The 16,003-nt window shown below is 36.2% G+C and overlaps 1 protein-coding gene across 1 annotated transcript in view; it reads left to right on the top strand.

The window, feature by feature from the left end:
- PSMD1 (proteasome 26S subunit, non-ATPase 1) overlaps positions 1-13,560 on the top strand; it is an 89,062-nt gene extending 75,502 nt beyond the window's left edge. The window contains exons 22-25 of the mRNA XM_036912403.2: positions 1,308-1,394; positions 1,985-2,131; positions 11,646-11,801; positions 13,346-13,560. Of these exons, the coding sequence (XP_036768298.1) occupies positions 1,308-1,394; positions 1,985-2,131; positions 11,646-11,792 (381 nt within the window). The 3' untranslated portion in view covers positions 11,793-11,801; positions 13,346-13,560. The remainder of the gene's footprint in view (positions 1-1,307; positions 1,395-1,984; positions 2,132-11,645; positions 11,802-13,345) is intronic.
- Positions 13,561-16,003: the final 2,443 nt, after the last annotated feature.

The raw sequence follows: 16,003 nt of genomic DNA, 5'->3' as shown, positions 1-16,003 counted from the left end.
TTACAGAAGAATATAAAGTAAAAGCCCTTTTTCTCTCCTGGTCTTCTAAGCCCCATGTTGCAGAAGTCACAATTTGTAAATTCCTCCAAATGTTTTTTCTTCATATATCAATACTTTTTAATACCACAAATAGAATTACTTTCCACATGCTGTTCTGCATCTTACTGTTATCACCTTAACAATCTTCAAAACTTTCAATGTGTCTGGATCTCATTTTTTCCAAAGCTGCAGAGCAATCCCCTTATGTATATACCCTTATTTATCTTACCAGATCCTTACCAGATGGACATTTAAGGTTATTTCTCATTTGTCACTGTTACAAAGGAAACTGGAATAAGAGTCTTCAAATATGTATATTCTTTGTACTTGTACAAGTATATCTATAGGATATGTGGAATTGCATGATCAAAAGTATTGCACACTTTTTATATGTATTAACTAAATTTCCTTTCAGAATTGATATAACCAATTTATATTCCTTTATATTCTAATAGCCTATAATGACACTCACTGATATGTGTTAAATCAAACTGTGGTGAATTAGAGAGCTGCACTTGTCCCTGAAATTTTCTCAGCAAATTTATCCTTTATGACATCTGTGTTTAGGAAAATGATTCTTTCTCACAAGATAATGTTCTGTATTAGCTAGTTGATTACTTGCTATAAATTTTATGTTTAAGTAGGAATAATTTTATGATTGACCAAATTTGAGGGTGGTGGGTGATGAATATCCTTTAACAACATCTTATGTTATTAGTTATGCTTCAGATGCCCCACTTTTTGATCTGAAACAAAGTCAGCTTTAAACCAATACTGCCCTGCCTTTCATAGTTCTTGTTTCCCTTTTGAATTCAGTAATACCCATCAAGGAGGGTAATTCCAGGCTACTCACCCACTGCATGTTACCATTTACAGCATCTAGTCCAGTGAGAATATCTTTTATTACTAGGTTTGAAGAAAAGTTTTGTCTTTCAGTACTTTTCCCTATTAAGTAAAAAAGTATAGAGCATCCAAATACCTGTCTTAGAAGTTTATAATAGCAAATCCATGTCTGGGGTAAGCTACAGTTTTAAAACTTAGAGTTATATTAAAAAACTTCCTGGAATGAAAGGTTCACATGACGACCATAGTAGTAAATTGTGTGCATATATGTCCTGCTTACTTTTCCCATTTATTCCCTGATTACTTTGTTCTTTGTTATGCTTACTGCTAGGAAATAGAACAGTATTGTATAGCTGAGTCTCTTTGGGCTTATACATTTGTATGTAGGTAAGGTTACAGCCATTTACCCTGTTTACTTCTTCTAGGTTTCTACTGCTGTGTTGTCAATTACTGCCAAGGCTAAAAAAAAGGAAAAAGAAAAAGAAAAAAAGGAGGAGGAGAAAATGGAAGTGGTAGGTATAGCCTAGTGGTTATATGAGTCGATATGCGTATCTCTGTCATGGTCTAGATTTTCCAATAGCATCTAATACTTAAACATTCTTATGCCTTGCTCTCAGCTTCCTTTAAATAATTATCCTGTTCCAAGCATAGGGACTCATATAATTTTAATTGGAAGAGATTTTAGAAATTATATCCATTGTGGGAAAAATAGAAGGATACAAAACAGGAATGAGAACTTGGAGGAAATGACAACTAAAGGTGTTTTGAAAGGGGAGAGTGGGATTTCCAGCAGACAGCTGAGGTGATGGTGGAAGGAAGGCCCCTTCAGCCAAAGGTATCATTTGTTTAAATAAACCCTCTTTTTCTGATCTCGGCTGACCTTCTCATCCTCTAAAGCCAAGTTTGAATACCACCCTCGACCAAACCCAAGCGCGGTCACCTCTCCATCCTACGAGTCTGGTTCCACTTTAGTTGTACTTCCATTATATCTAATCCTAACTACTTTCTGCACCTAATAGCTGCTTAGTAAACTTACCAAACTTTATTTAGTAATGTGGAATAAAAATGAATCTTTACTGGGCTATCTTTTTATATTTTCTAGGATGAGACAGAGAAAAAGGAAGAAAAAGAGAAGAAAAAAGAACCTGAGCCAAACTTCCAGTTATTGGATAACCCGGCCCGAGTTATGCCTGCGCAGCTTAAGGTCCTGACCATGCCAGAGACCTGCAGATACCAGCCTTTCAAACCAGTAAGTTATCAGTGGTCCTTAGCTATATGTACTAGTGGCACAGTAATCATAGGACAGTGGAATATTGATAGAGAAGGATAAATCTCCGAAGCATTAGAGAAAACTGTCTTAATAAATCTCTTAGCAAAAGAGAGAACATTCCATATAGGTTCAGGGGAGCTTTTCTTTTCTTTGTGTAATCCTGTAAAAATCCTAAATCTACCAGAGGCTTAAGCTGAAGCCTAATACAGCACAATGATTGGGAGCAAAGACTCTAGAAGCAGATATACTGAGTTAGAATCCTAATTCACCATCTATAGCCTTTGTGACCTTAGATCAGGTACTAAACCTCTCTTTGCCTCAGTTTCCTCCACCATAAAATAAGAATTTCCCTACCTCACAGGAATGTGGCAAAGGCTGAACAGGGTAATAAAGTTAATACATAAGCACTTACAGCACTTAATTTTATAATTTGAAAAGGATCTTCATGCTATTTAATTCTAAGGCAGAATGTTTCATATTAGAAATAAATACTGATCAGAAATTTGAGAATGATAATGTCTTTATTTTCCAGGTTGTTGTAAATTGAAAACTAGAGAGCCATTAGTAGACACATTTAATACGTTTAGATCCTGGCCTGTCTAAAATGTCATAGATGAGATTTCTAGATCCTTATAAAAAGGAAAACCTGTTTTCATCAGCTTGAAGGTGGTCCCTGATGGTTGTGAGAGGAAGGCAACTCTTACCTACAAGTGTGAACCAAGATCTCACCTGACTGACTTACCAGCTAGAGGATACAAAGGCAGGGAATGGATGATAACTGTACTTACTGACAAAGAGCTGGGATTGGGCGGAACTGACTTTATATTCTGACTGCCATTTCTTAGCTGTGTGACTGAGACGAGTCTTCGTGTTTCATTTTTCTCATCTACAGAATTGGGATGGTGATAATACCTGCCTCCTAGGAATGTTATAAAGATTAAATAGGTCTTTATATGTAAAATACCTACAACAATGTTTGGCACATGGTAAACCCTCAATAAATATTAACAGTTGACCCCTAAACACATGGGGGGTTAGGGGTGCTGATGACTCACAGTTGAAAATCCATGTATAACTTTTGACTCCCCAAAAACTTACTAATAGTCTGCTGTTGATTGGAAGTCTTACTGATAACATAAACAGTTGATTAACACATATATTTTATATTATATGTATTATGTACTGTATTCCTACAATAAAGTAAACTAGAGAAAAGAAAATGTTTTTTCAAATTGTTGCAGATCTCCAAAAAAATGTTGCAATATATTGAAAAAATCCACATATAAGTGGACTCATGCTGTTCAAACCCATGTTGTTCAAGGGTCAGCTGTACTTGGTGTTGATGACAAACCAACCAGACATTTATAGGTAGCAGCAATCAAGCCAGGAAGGTGAGAATAGCTTGAAGAAGATCTTCTCCTGCCTCCTATTTTACATTACTAGGATCTAACTCCTTGGTCTGTGGTATTGAATGAGTGAATTGGTAGATCCACCAGTAGACACCTTAAATGTAGTCACTGTCTTATCTGCAAGCTAGTTCATCTAAGTGGCATGTGTATAGAGAATGTATATATTCTCACCATCTAGAAACTGCTCTTGCCAGGTGAAGTGCAATTATAGACAGAACAGATGTATTAGCACACAACGATTGAATATTTACTTAAAAGTCAGAGGAAGCTGTAACAGTTGTCCATCTCTGAGTCAAAAGACTGCCTTTCTCTGTACAAGCAAGAAGCAAAAGCTAAGGAAGAATTGCCAGCTGCCTGGCTGAATGTTGAAGGTATCCTCAACACATACACAGCCCCTTAACCAGAGATTGGGAGACTTACTGGCGCTGTTTAAGAAAATCCCTCTGTGGTCACTAACTGACCACGGAACTGAGTAGAGACTTCAATGGTCACATGAAGCAGAAAATACAGACTTTAAAGAAATAGTTCAAAAAAGTCACAAAGCAAACAACAATAAACCTGAAGAGGAAGAATCTGACTTCCAGAGTTGCCACATTATACGATTAAAAGTCCAGTGTTCAACAAAAAATACAAGACCTGCAAAAAAATAAAATGTGGCCAATACACAGGAAAAAAAGCAATTAACAAACTGTTCCTAAGGAAGCCTAGACGATAGACTTAACAGGTAGACTAAATCAACTATTTAAAATATCCTCAAAGAACTAAAGTATAACAATGATGTCTCAACAAATTGTGATATCAGCAAAAAGATAGAATTTATAAGAATAGTCACTATAAAAAATAAAAGATATTCCAAAGTTGAAAAGTAGAGTAAAAAAATTTTTAATACGGTACTGAAATGAAAATTTCACTAGTGTTGCTAAACAGCTGATTTGAACAGACTTGAAGATAGGTCAGTTGAGGAATAGCCAAAAATAAAGAGGATGAAGAAATGTGAACAGGGTTTCGGAAACCTGTGGAACACCATCAAGCATAACAGTATACACAGAATGGGATAAGAGAAGTCCCAAAAAGAGGAAGAAAAGGATTGAAGAATATTTGAATAAATAATGACCTAAATCTTCCCAGATTTAATGAATAACATTAATCTACATATCCGAGAGGCTCAGTGAATCCAAGTGTGATAAACTCAAAGAGATCTACACCTAGATATCTCATAATCCAACTCTTAAAAGACAGAAAGGGATGCCTTGAGCAGCAGCAAGAGAGAAGCAACTCATCATGTATCAAGAGCCTCAGTAAGATCAATAGCTGATTAGTCATCAGAAACGATGGAGACCAGAGGCAGTAGGACAACTTTCTTTGATGATTCAAAGTGCTGAAAGAAAAGAATTCTTACCCAAAATTTCTATATCCAGCAAAACTGTCCTTCAAGATGAAGGTAAAATTAAGACAATCCCAGATAAAAACCAAGAGAATTTGTTGCTAGCCAACCTGCTATACAAGAAATTCCTACCATACAAAAAAAATAAGGTGAACCTTTCAGACTGAAATGAAAGGGCACTAGAGAGTAAATTGAATCCACATGAAAAAATAAAGAGTAACAGTAAAATGTAACTGCAGAGATAAATATAAAAGGTAATGTAAATGTATTTTTGTTTGTAACCTTTTTTCTCCTGACTTAAAAGACAGAAATAAAAAACAATCATAAATTTGTGTTTACGTGTACACACTGTTTAAAAATGTAACTTGAATTACAATATATCTTAGTTCTGGCTGCTATAGCAAATTGCCACCTGCCATTTAAGCCTGGGTGGCTTAAAGAACAAACACTTATTTCTTAAAGTTCTGGAGGCTGGATAAAAATCCAAGATCAGGGTACCAGCATGATTGGGTTCTTGGTAGATGCCCTCATCCTAGTTTATAGGTGACTTTCTTCTCCTCGTATCCTCATATGACAGCAGAGAGAGGGGAAACAGGATCTTTTCATGTCTCTTCTTACAAGGGCACTAATTCCATTAATGAGGGCTTCACCCTCACGACTTTTGCCTCCTAAAGGCCCACGTCCTAATACTGTCACTTTGGGGGTTAGGATTTCAGTGTACACATTTTGGGGTATACAGACATCCAGTCTATAACAATAACAACACAAAGGACTGGGGAAACCTAGCTATACTGGAGTATAGTTTTCATATACCAGTGATATTAAGTTGCTAGTTTTTCAAATTAGATTAAAATATTAATTGTAACCCCAAAGCAACCCCAAATTTTCTTAATTGAGTAAGAAAATAACTAAAAAAGTAGACTGAAAGAAACAATCAGGAAATTAAAGTAGTACCCTAGAAAATATCTATTTACCAAAGAAGCCAACAGTGGAAGAATAGAGGAACAAAAATATCTGACATACAGAAAACAACAGCAGGAAATCCTACCTTACTAGTAATTACATGAGATGTAAATGGATTAAACACCCTAATTAAAAGGCAGGGATTGACCAAATGGATAAGAAAGAAAATGATCCCACTATAGGCTCTCTACAAGAAACATACTTTAGATTCAAAAACACAACTATATTGAAAGCAGAAGGATGGGAAAAGATATCCCATGCAAACAGTAACTGAAAGAGAACTGAGCAGCTGTGCTAAAATAGACTTTAAGACAAAAATTTTTGCAAAAGATACACAACATATTATAAAAAGATCAGGAAGATAAAACAGTTATAAATATCTATGCCTAATAACAGACTGCCAAAATCATTGAAGCAAAAACTAATGGAAGTAAAGTGAGAAATAGGCATTAGTTGGAGACTTCAGTACCCTACTTTCAAAAATGGATAGAACAACTAGGCAGAAAAGACTTAAATAACATAAACCAACTAAACCTAAACACATCTATGGAACACCCACCCAACACAGCAGAATAGGCATTCTTAAGTGCACATAGAACATTCTCCAGAATATACCATATATTAGGCCAAAAAACAAGTCTCAATAAATTTAAATAAAGTAGTTGAAGTTGCAGAGTATTTGTTCTCTGACCACAGTGGAACAAAATTAGAAAGCAATAACAGAAGGAAATTTGGTGAAATCACAAACTTGTGGAAATGAAATAACACACTTCTAAATAACCAGTGAGTCAGAGAATAAATCACATGGAAAATTAGAAAGTGTTTTGGGAGGAACAGAAATACAACATGCCAAAACTTACATGATTAAGTGAATGTAGTGCTTAGAGGAAAATATCTAGAAACACCTATATTTTAAAAGATCTCAAATAAGGTGTCATCAATAAATAAACCTTCCACCTTAAATTAGAAGAAAGAAGTGAAAACTGTGCCAGAATCAGGTAGAAGGAAGGAATAAAGATTAGAGCAGAAATTAATGAAATAGAGAATAGAAAAACAACAGAGAAAATCAACAAAACCAAAAGTTGGATCTCTTATTAAAAGACCAACAAAATGACAAACTTTTACCTAGATTGAGCAAGAAAAAAGGAGAGAAGATGGGAGGAAGGGATAACAGTGGATCACCAAGGATTTTTAGGGTAGGGGAACTACTCTCTGTGATATTATAATGGTAGATACATGTCATTATATATTTGTCCAAACTCATAGAATACATGTAACACTGAAAATGAACCATAATGTAAACTATGGACTTCAAGTGATAATGTTGTATTAATGTAGGTTCATCAGTTATAGCAAATATACCACTATGTAGGGTATGTTAAAAAGCTAAGCATTAGTGGGACCCGGGATACATTGGAAATCACTATACTTCCCAGTCAGTTTGCTATGAATCTAAAGCTGCTATTAAAAATAAAGTCTATTAAAAGAAAGACTAAAAAAAATTGTATTAGCCCTGGATTGCTAACGAATTACTTAATTTCTCCATGATTCTATTTTTTCCTCTATAAAAATGAGGGTTAATAATAATAATAATTGTTAAAAGTAATTCATTACTATAGATATGTTACTATCTATAGTAATATAAATATTGTAGATATTTATACCAGGCATGTTATAAAGTTATTCATATAAGCATCTAGAACCATGTCTGGCACATAATATGTATGTAATAAATGTTTATTGTAATTATTCTTACTATATTCGCAGATTCCTATTTAATCAAAAAAAAAAGAGGGAATACTCAAATTACTAAAATCAGGAAACAGAGGGGACATTACTATAAATCTTACAGAAATAAAAATGATTGTAAGAGAATACTGTGAATAACATGTATGCCAATAAATTAAATTAAATGAACAAATTCCTAGAAAGACACAAACTACTATAACTGACAAGAAGAAATAGAAAATGTGAATGAAGCAAAAACAAATGAAGAGATTGAATTAATAATCAGAAAAAGTACAAAGGAAAGTCCAGGGCCAGATAGTTTGACTGGTTGATTCTATCAAACACTTAAAGAAAATTTAACACCAACCCTTTACAAAATCTAAGAAATGGAAGAGGAAGGAACACTATCCAACTCCCCTATAAGGCCAATATTACTTTGATAATAAAACCAGGCAAAGACATCACAAAAAAAGAAAACTACAGATCAATAGTTGATGTTTGTGGATTGGATGATTCAATATTTTTAAGATGGCAGTACTCAAATTTTATGTACAGATTTAGCACAATCTTTATTAAAATCCCAGCTGACTTTTTTGTGGGAATTGACAAGCAGAGCATGTGAAAATGCAAGGGACCCAGAATAGCTAGAACAGTCTTGAAAAAGAAAAAGTTGAACGACTCACACTTCCATTTCAAAATTTACTACAAGCTTTAGTAACCAAGACTGTGATATTGGCATAAGGGTTGACATGTAGATCGATGGAATTGAGAGTCCAGAAATAAACCCATACAGTTATGGTCAACTGATTTTTGACAAGGATGCTAAGACCATTCACTGGGCAAAGAAAAGTCCTTTCAAGAAATGGTGCTGAGACAACTAGATACCACCTGCAAAAGAATTAGGTTGGACCTCTCCCTCATATCATACATAAAAATTAATTGAAAAATGGATCAAAGACTTAAATGTTAAGAGCTAAAATTATAAAACCTTTAGAAGAAAACATACATGTAAATTTTCATGATCTTGGATCAGGCAGTGTTTTCTTATATATGGTACCTAAGACATAAGCAACAACAATGAAAAAGATTCTGGGCCTTATCAGATAAAAAAATATTCTGTGTTGCTTGCAAAAGACCGAAGAAAGTGAAAAGACAACCCAGAGAATAGGAGAAAATATTTTAAAATAACATTATCTAATAAGAGACTTGTATCCAAAATATATAAAGAACTCTTAGAACTTAATAATAAGACAAACTTTTTAAATGAGAAAAAGATTTGAGTAGACATTTCTCCATAAAAGATAAACAAATGGCCAATAAACACATGAAAAGATGTTTAACATCATTAGTCTTTAGGGAAATGTAAACCAAAACCACAAAGAGATATACCATATCATATCCATTAGGATGGATGTAATCAAAAAACAGACAACAGATCTGCAAATTAAAGTTAGCAAGGATGTGAAAAAACTGGTACCCTCACATAGTACTAGTGGTAATGTAAACTTGCAGCCTCAGTGGAAACCAGTTTGGCAATTCCTCAAAAAGTTAAATGTAGACTTCTACAAACCAACAGTTCTGGTCCTAAGTATATATGCCCAAGAGAATGAAAACTGTCCATGCAAACACTTGTACACTAATGTTCACATCAGCTTTGTACATAATAGCCAAAAAGTAGAAACAACTTAAGTCTCCATCAACTGGTGAATGGATAAAAAAAGTGATACATGCAATGAAATATTACTCACCAAAAAAGAAGATGTACTGATGACTCATGCTACAACATGTGTGAAGCTTGAAAACATTATGCTAAGTGAAGAAAGTCAGACACAGAGGACACATACTGTATGATTCCATTTACATGAAATGTCCAGGATAGGCAAATCCATAGAAAAAGAAGTTAAGAGACGGGGGCTGGGAGGAGAAAAAAATGGAGAGTGACTGCTAGTAGGTACGCAGTTTCTTTTGGATTGATTAATTTTGTCCTTGATTAGGTAGTGGAAGTAGTTGCACAATTCTGTGAATATACTAAATTGTATACTTTAAAAGAATTAATTTATGTTATATAAATTATATCTCAGTTTAAAAAGACTGCCTCTGTGTATGTGCAATGATAAAAGGGTTTCCCCAGCTTACTCCTGTACCCTCAGTGGCAGACAGGCAGGGCCATCAGTCCCTTCCCAGACACTGCATTTGAAAGAGGCAACTATAGGTTTGAAGGTGGAGTAGCATTCCCACTCTGTTTCCTTCCGTCATAAAAGATGACTCACAGGGTGTGCAGGATGCTTATCAAGAGGAAGTGTCTCATTACCTGTGTCTTCAGTTACCCCTGGCCTTCTCAGAAAGTAGAATGTCATATCTTCTCTGCTTAGAGAGTGTGAACTTTTACTAACATACAAGCCATTAATAAACCTAAACCATTGTAGCTATAAAAACCTCTTTGTATGTGTTAATTATGTTGCAGAATCTGGATTATTTCATTCCAGGTAAGCATGAAATAGTACAGTTGTAACCCACAGCCATATGTTTCCAAAATATAGGAAGTCCTTTTGGGAACATGGGTATTTTCTTCTGGTAGAAGATTCATCTCCATTTGGTCCTTTAGAAGGTTCAAGTAAACTAGGCTGTGGAGGTTTAGAATAATAGCCATGTACTCCAATTGTTCTTGGGTGAATATTGGTAGTAAAGGCAGGGTCCGCTCATAAAATGGCTCCTCTTAAAGAAAAGCGAACTATTTAAGGGAAGAATTAGAAAGTAATGTGTATGGTTGTGTGTGTGTTGAGGAAAGGGAAATAAAAAGAATGCACAAAGGCACACCATTTGTACAGCATAGCAGGACAGAGTTCTGATGAGTAAAAATCAGATTAGATTGAACTGAAGGGATGCTTATACACATGTGAATCATTTAGCTAATGTGCTGTGCTTCTTTTCCTTCCCAGTAATGTGGTTTGGCAGAAATATGTTTTTTCCAGATGTGCCCTACCACTGATTTAATTACACAGAGCAGCTTTCCATTTCCTTTGACACAGGCAAGCAAATAGAATAAGATTAGCACATGAGAAAGGGCTGAATCATTTGGTGTTTGAATTTACCTTTTGCTAGTATGGTTAGGAGGGAGCTTAGTAGAATTGCTCCTATACTCTACCTCCTTTTTGTTTCTCATTATTTCTTCATTGCCATGCATCACTTGGATTTGTAGATTAAAAGTGGAAAACTCTCAGATGCCTCTGATATTTATGTTCTCTCTGTCATTCTGAAATTACTAGAGAAAAGTTAAAAGTTGGCCTTTCATCCTAGATTGCTTTTGTGTCCAAAAGTGTAGTTTTCTCACAAATAATCAAGTGTCCATTAGACTAGTGTGCTTTTCAAACTTTAGTGTGCATACATATCACCTGGAGATCTTGTTAAAATGCAGATTCTGTAGATGGAGGGTAGGGCCAAGTGTTTGTATTTCTAACAAGCTCCCAGGTGATAATGATGTTTCTGGTCCAGGACTATGTGTTGAGTAGCAAGGCATTAGAATACCATATTTGGACAGTAAACATTCTCCCTACGGTCAGACTGAGGCTGATACTGGAGACTACTCTTCTTAAATTGGGGTGCATCATCCAAATAGAACAGCACTAAATGTTCTACCACCCAGAGCCACTGGGTTAAGTTTGTAAATACTCTATAGATTATAGTTATCTTTATCCTTAATAATGCACATTGACATTGCTTCCCTCATTCAGTCCTGACACTAACCTGAAGGAATAGATGCAGAGATCTTACCAGCCCCTTCTTACCCTTGAACGGCCTGGTTAAATGACTGGTGTAGCATCACACGGGCACAAATGCCCCAGTTTCCTGACCCTCATCTAGGAAAGTGTAGTTCTACCCCAGTTCTGTACTTCCACGTCACTCAGGTAGTCTTAAGGTGCCATTTAACAAATACGCACACTGGATTCTGGAGCTGCCTGGAAATAGGAGTGGAGCTCATGCTTCTTCGCTCTCTGCTCTGTGTTTATAGCTCTCCATTGGAGGCATTATCATTCTGAAGGACACCAGTGAAGACACTGAAGAGCTGGTGGAACCTGTGGCAGCCCATGGCCCAAAAATCGAGGAAGAGGAACAAGAGCCAGAACCCCCAGAACCATTTGAGTATATTGATGATTAAAGATCAGAGGTATGTGTGAAACAAAATTGTGTATCAAGGGAAATCTTTGTCAATACTTCACAAATGTTTTATGAAGGGTTATTTTCTCATCTTTCCATTACTTTTGTGTTTAATCCCTATTTACCTAAATAGTATTAAAATTCCCCCTTGCTTGACCTCTTCCTACATTCATAACCATCAATTCTTTTTTCTTTCTTCTTGGACTTTCTTATCCTCTAGTGTTCTACCAATGCTGATCAAAGTGGTTAGTCTACAGACTATGTTCGAGGGCCATGAAGTAGGGAGCTTGCTCCAGAATGTAAATCTAAATCAATGCTTCCTTCATTGAAGAAGCCATTCTACCCCCTTACCCCCAAAAAAGTCAGCTGCACTGACAGTTTGCTCAGTGATAGATTTGATTTACAGTCTGATGTAAGCTCCTTGTTGTGGATCAGTTAGAGTTGTGGACTGGCACTGGTATGTAGATGATACTTTGAGTAGCACAGATCCAACTTCTTAATTCTCTCTCTTCGCTTCCTTGACAATACTTTGGCACTAAAAGCCTTAACATTCATTCATTCCGTGAAGCTGCTGAATGACCAGTGTGTACGGGACGGTGCTTGCACGTACTTCGGGATCGCTTGGACTGTAACGCAGAACTTAGCCAGTTGATAAAGATAATTATTATACTAGTGTTCCGACAATGTTGAAGGGGGGCTTTAGATGCAAAAGACTAGAATAATCTGGTTTCACAAAATTGTCATTCTTATTCCCCACCCACCCCCCCTTTTTTAGTTATCACACATTTTAACATGCATATAAACTATATAGTCAAGGTTCTCAATTCCACCCTAGTAAAAATACACTGTATTTTTTAATAAAATAAATAGGAGTTTATTCTGCTGTTTAAATAAGAACAGTATCATTACATTTGACAAAAGAAAAATACACGTGAATGTCCGGTTGCAAATCTAGCACCATGAATATTAGGCACTGACTAGCAATTAATGAAAACTTTTACAGAAATCTGAGATATGAAGGCTGAAATGTTGCCATTAGGTGGAAAATATATTCAAACCTCTGACAGACAGTTTGGACCTTAAAGAGGGAGAGATTTATAACTAACTTCCCTGGTATCTAAACTTACTTTTGAAAATTATCTTTCAGCCGTTGATGGTTTCCTAAGCTTTACCCAACCAGCCCATAACAGTATTATTATGTAATATTAATAATACTAATATGATGCGCAGTCTCTATGCACAACTGAAATGACTTACATTAGCCACTCACAATACCTTATTGAAAACCCCCTGATTAAGTCTTTCAGGGCAGTCAGCTACAAAATGGCTTAGAAATATTAAGTTGGAAATTGAGTTCTTACTAGGTTTTCAGAAGGATAAAATACTCAGTCCAAAAGAAGTCTGAAAAATGTAATCTATCTCAGCATAAACTGGCATATTAGGGCTACATAAACAGGATTAGGGGCTAGTTTTAGACTTAACAGCTAGTAGTTTTAAAAAAAAGGAATATTGTTAAAGAATGACCTTAGCTTTCCCCTCTCCCCCCTTCCCCAGGATCTCATTGCTCTTCTGAAGAAGATTGTCCAGGCTCATATTGGGGATGCCTGTGAGGAAATTCATGCTGAGACCTGCTGTTCACTGCATGTATCATTGCCTCTCCGCTGACCTGAAGAACCTTGTTTCCAAGTCTTTGGTCAAAGAGAAAAGATATGACTATTTAGTGTGCTCTTTCACAGAACTTGGTTTTCAAATAAATATATTAAAATCTCCGGATGGACAAAGACTTTTGTTTTCCAGCCTGGATTTTAAATAAATGCATCTTATACCCTTTCCCCCACCATGAACTGCCTAAATTCAGAGAGCTAAATCCCTGATGCTAGGATGAGTATGCTTGACCTTCATATTGATGAAAAACTTAAAACTAGTTTAACAGAGTATTTTTTAAAAATAAACCTTGTTCATCACTCCCAGAATCCTTTGTTGTTGTTAAATAGGATTGAGGGTGTAGGGTGCCATCACTTTAACTAAAGAAGCCTCCTGTAATGATCCAAGGGAAATGCAGTCCATTTAGGCAACTCAGAGCATTTTTTAAAAAATAAGCTGCTTATTGTTTCCTGCTTTTCACCCTGTTTGGGACAGTAGATATAAATTTAGTTCCATTTAGCCACAGGATCTGATAATGTACTTTCTCCTTTTCCATTTCTTTCATTTTTTTTATTGAGGTATTATTTAAATATAATAAAAATGCAGAAGCTTGAACTGTATACAATTTGATGTGTTTTGACAAATACAATTTTTATTTCTATATTATCAGGCCTCTTTGGGATGCTGGGCTTTTGAAATAAGCAGGCAGGATCAGTACTCTGACAACTACCCCTTCTTGTGTTCTTGGCATATGAAATGGACCTCTCTGGTTTACTGGGACATGGCAGTAAGCCTGATTTGGGGGTTTGGGGTTTTTTTTGTGTCTTGGCCTTCAATATAATAAAATACAAGTAGGTAGTTTCCAACATTTGTACATGAATGGCTCTTTGCTCCAACCTTGGTTATATCACTTCTTAGTTTGGGAAATAGTCTGAGTGGAAAAAAATGTATTCTTCAAGGAAACAACTCTTGGATAGGTCAGCTCTAATACATTCACTAACTACAGCTTTGTTGTTAGGTCTGGATCTAAAGGTTACTGATCCCAAAGGGTGGCTCCACTCATTGGTTAATTTCATTGTATTCCCTCCTTTGTAAATTTGTTTCCTCAATATCTGATGATTGTATAAAAGAGATTATCTCATTTCCTATCCTCTCATTAGCTATGTTCTTCCTGTTCAAGCTCTTAAAATTGCTTGGATTCCAGACAGAGTTATCTCTAACATTTCCCTTAGTATATGAAATGTTTAAAAAACAGAAGTCTCTCAGTGATGTCACTGTCCAAAATTGAGTCGAATGTGAGAGATAATACAGTCACTGGCATCTGGCCAGTTAGGAAATTCCTTCCAAAATAATAGATTGAATTTTAGAGAGCAGTCAGCACTAGTTCCTAGTAGTGCAGCTTAGAATTTGCAGGTTAGAATTTTGGTCTTAAGGCTTGCGGTTATCGCTTTAAAAAACACAAGCTATCAGATTATATCTGTTTTCCTAATTTTTTTTTCTCCGAGGAGATTCCCTAGGATATGCATAGCACTGAGATAATCAAGGAGCAAAGAAATCTAAAATGAAACAGAATAGGATGAAATAAAGTTACATATGAAGACAGGATAGGAGGTAGAATTGACAGATGCACTAGAAGCAGCAGAAAAGGGAATGGCAGCGATTGCCCCCTGGTGTTGTCATTGGGGCATACTGTTTCAGAGGTGAAGGCAAGTGGGATGCACAACTTGACTTTAGAAGAAAATTGACTTTAGACTGGACTTAATCCTAGAATCCACTCATCTACCCATCTGCAGATAAAGGACTGCTGACTGTCTTAAAAGTACTCATTCCCGGGCCTCAATGGCAAGTCTTTCCTCCTGTCTCTGACCTCTTCATTTAATGAATTGAACAAATACTTATCCTTATTTGAGCATTTGTTTGTGCAGGGACCCTTGGGCTCTGGCAGGCCCCACTCCTGACTACTTTTTAACTCTAGTCTTCCTTAAAATTTGGTCTTTTGTGTTCTTTGTCTGCCCACTCTCCAAGCAGCCTCATCCATCCCACACCTTCATTCACTGTTTCTGTGCTGATCACTCCCAGTCCACGTCCTTCCCATACGTATCATCTGAGTTCGCACAGCCACTCAGAATCCACATTGGGCTGCCTCACAGGCAACTTCAAACAGTGTATACAAAGCACATCCAGCATCCCTCCCTTCTCTTTGTTGGGGCTAATGACAACTCTTCCATCTGGTGGTCCACACCAGAGACCCAGACTTCACTCTTCACTCAGTGTTTCTCAAATATCTCGCCAATTTATCCATTCTCTGTACTCACTGTTCACTACCCTAGTTCAAGTACTTAACTATTTCCCTTTAGACTTGGCCCACTCTAATCCTTCTCCAAACACCTTTCTAAAACAAATCATACTGGTCTCCTGCTTAACATCTCTGTGGTTTTTTTGTGGAGTCATGCCCAAATTCTTTAATATGTACATAGCTATACAGGGCTTCAGCTGCTGCTCACCTCTCCAGTCTCCCATTTCTTCACTCTTCTCCCACCTCATGCTCAGAACCACTCTCACTTCTTC

The sequence above is a fragment of the Manis pentadactyla genome, chromosome 6 (assembly GCF_030020395.1).
Source record: "Manis pentadactyla isolate mManPen7 chromosome 6, mManPen7.hap1, whole genome shotgun sequence".
NCBI classification, from domain to species: domain Eukaryota; kingdom Metazoa; phylum Chordata; class Mammalia; order Pholidota; family Manidae; genus Manis; species Manis pentadactyla.
This window is presented reverse-complemented; position numbering and strand designations above follow the sequence as displayed.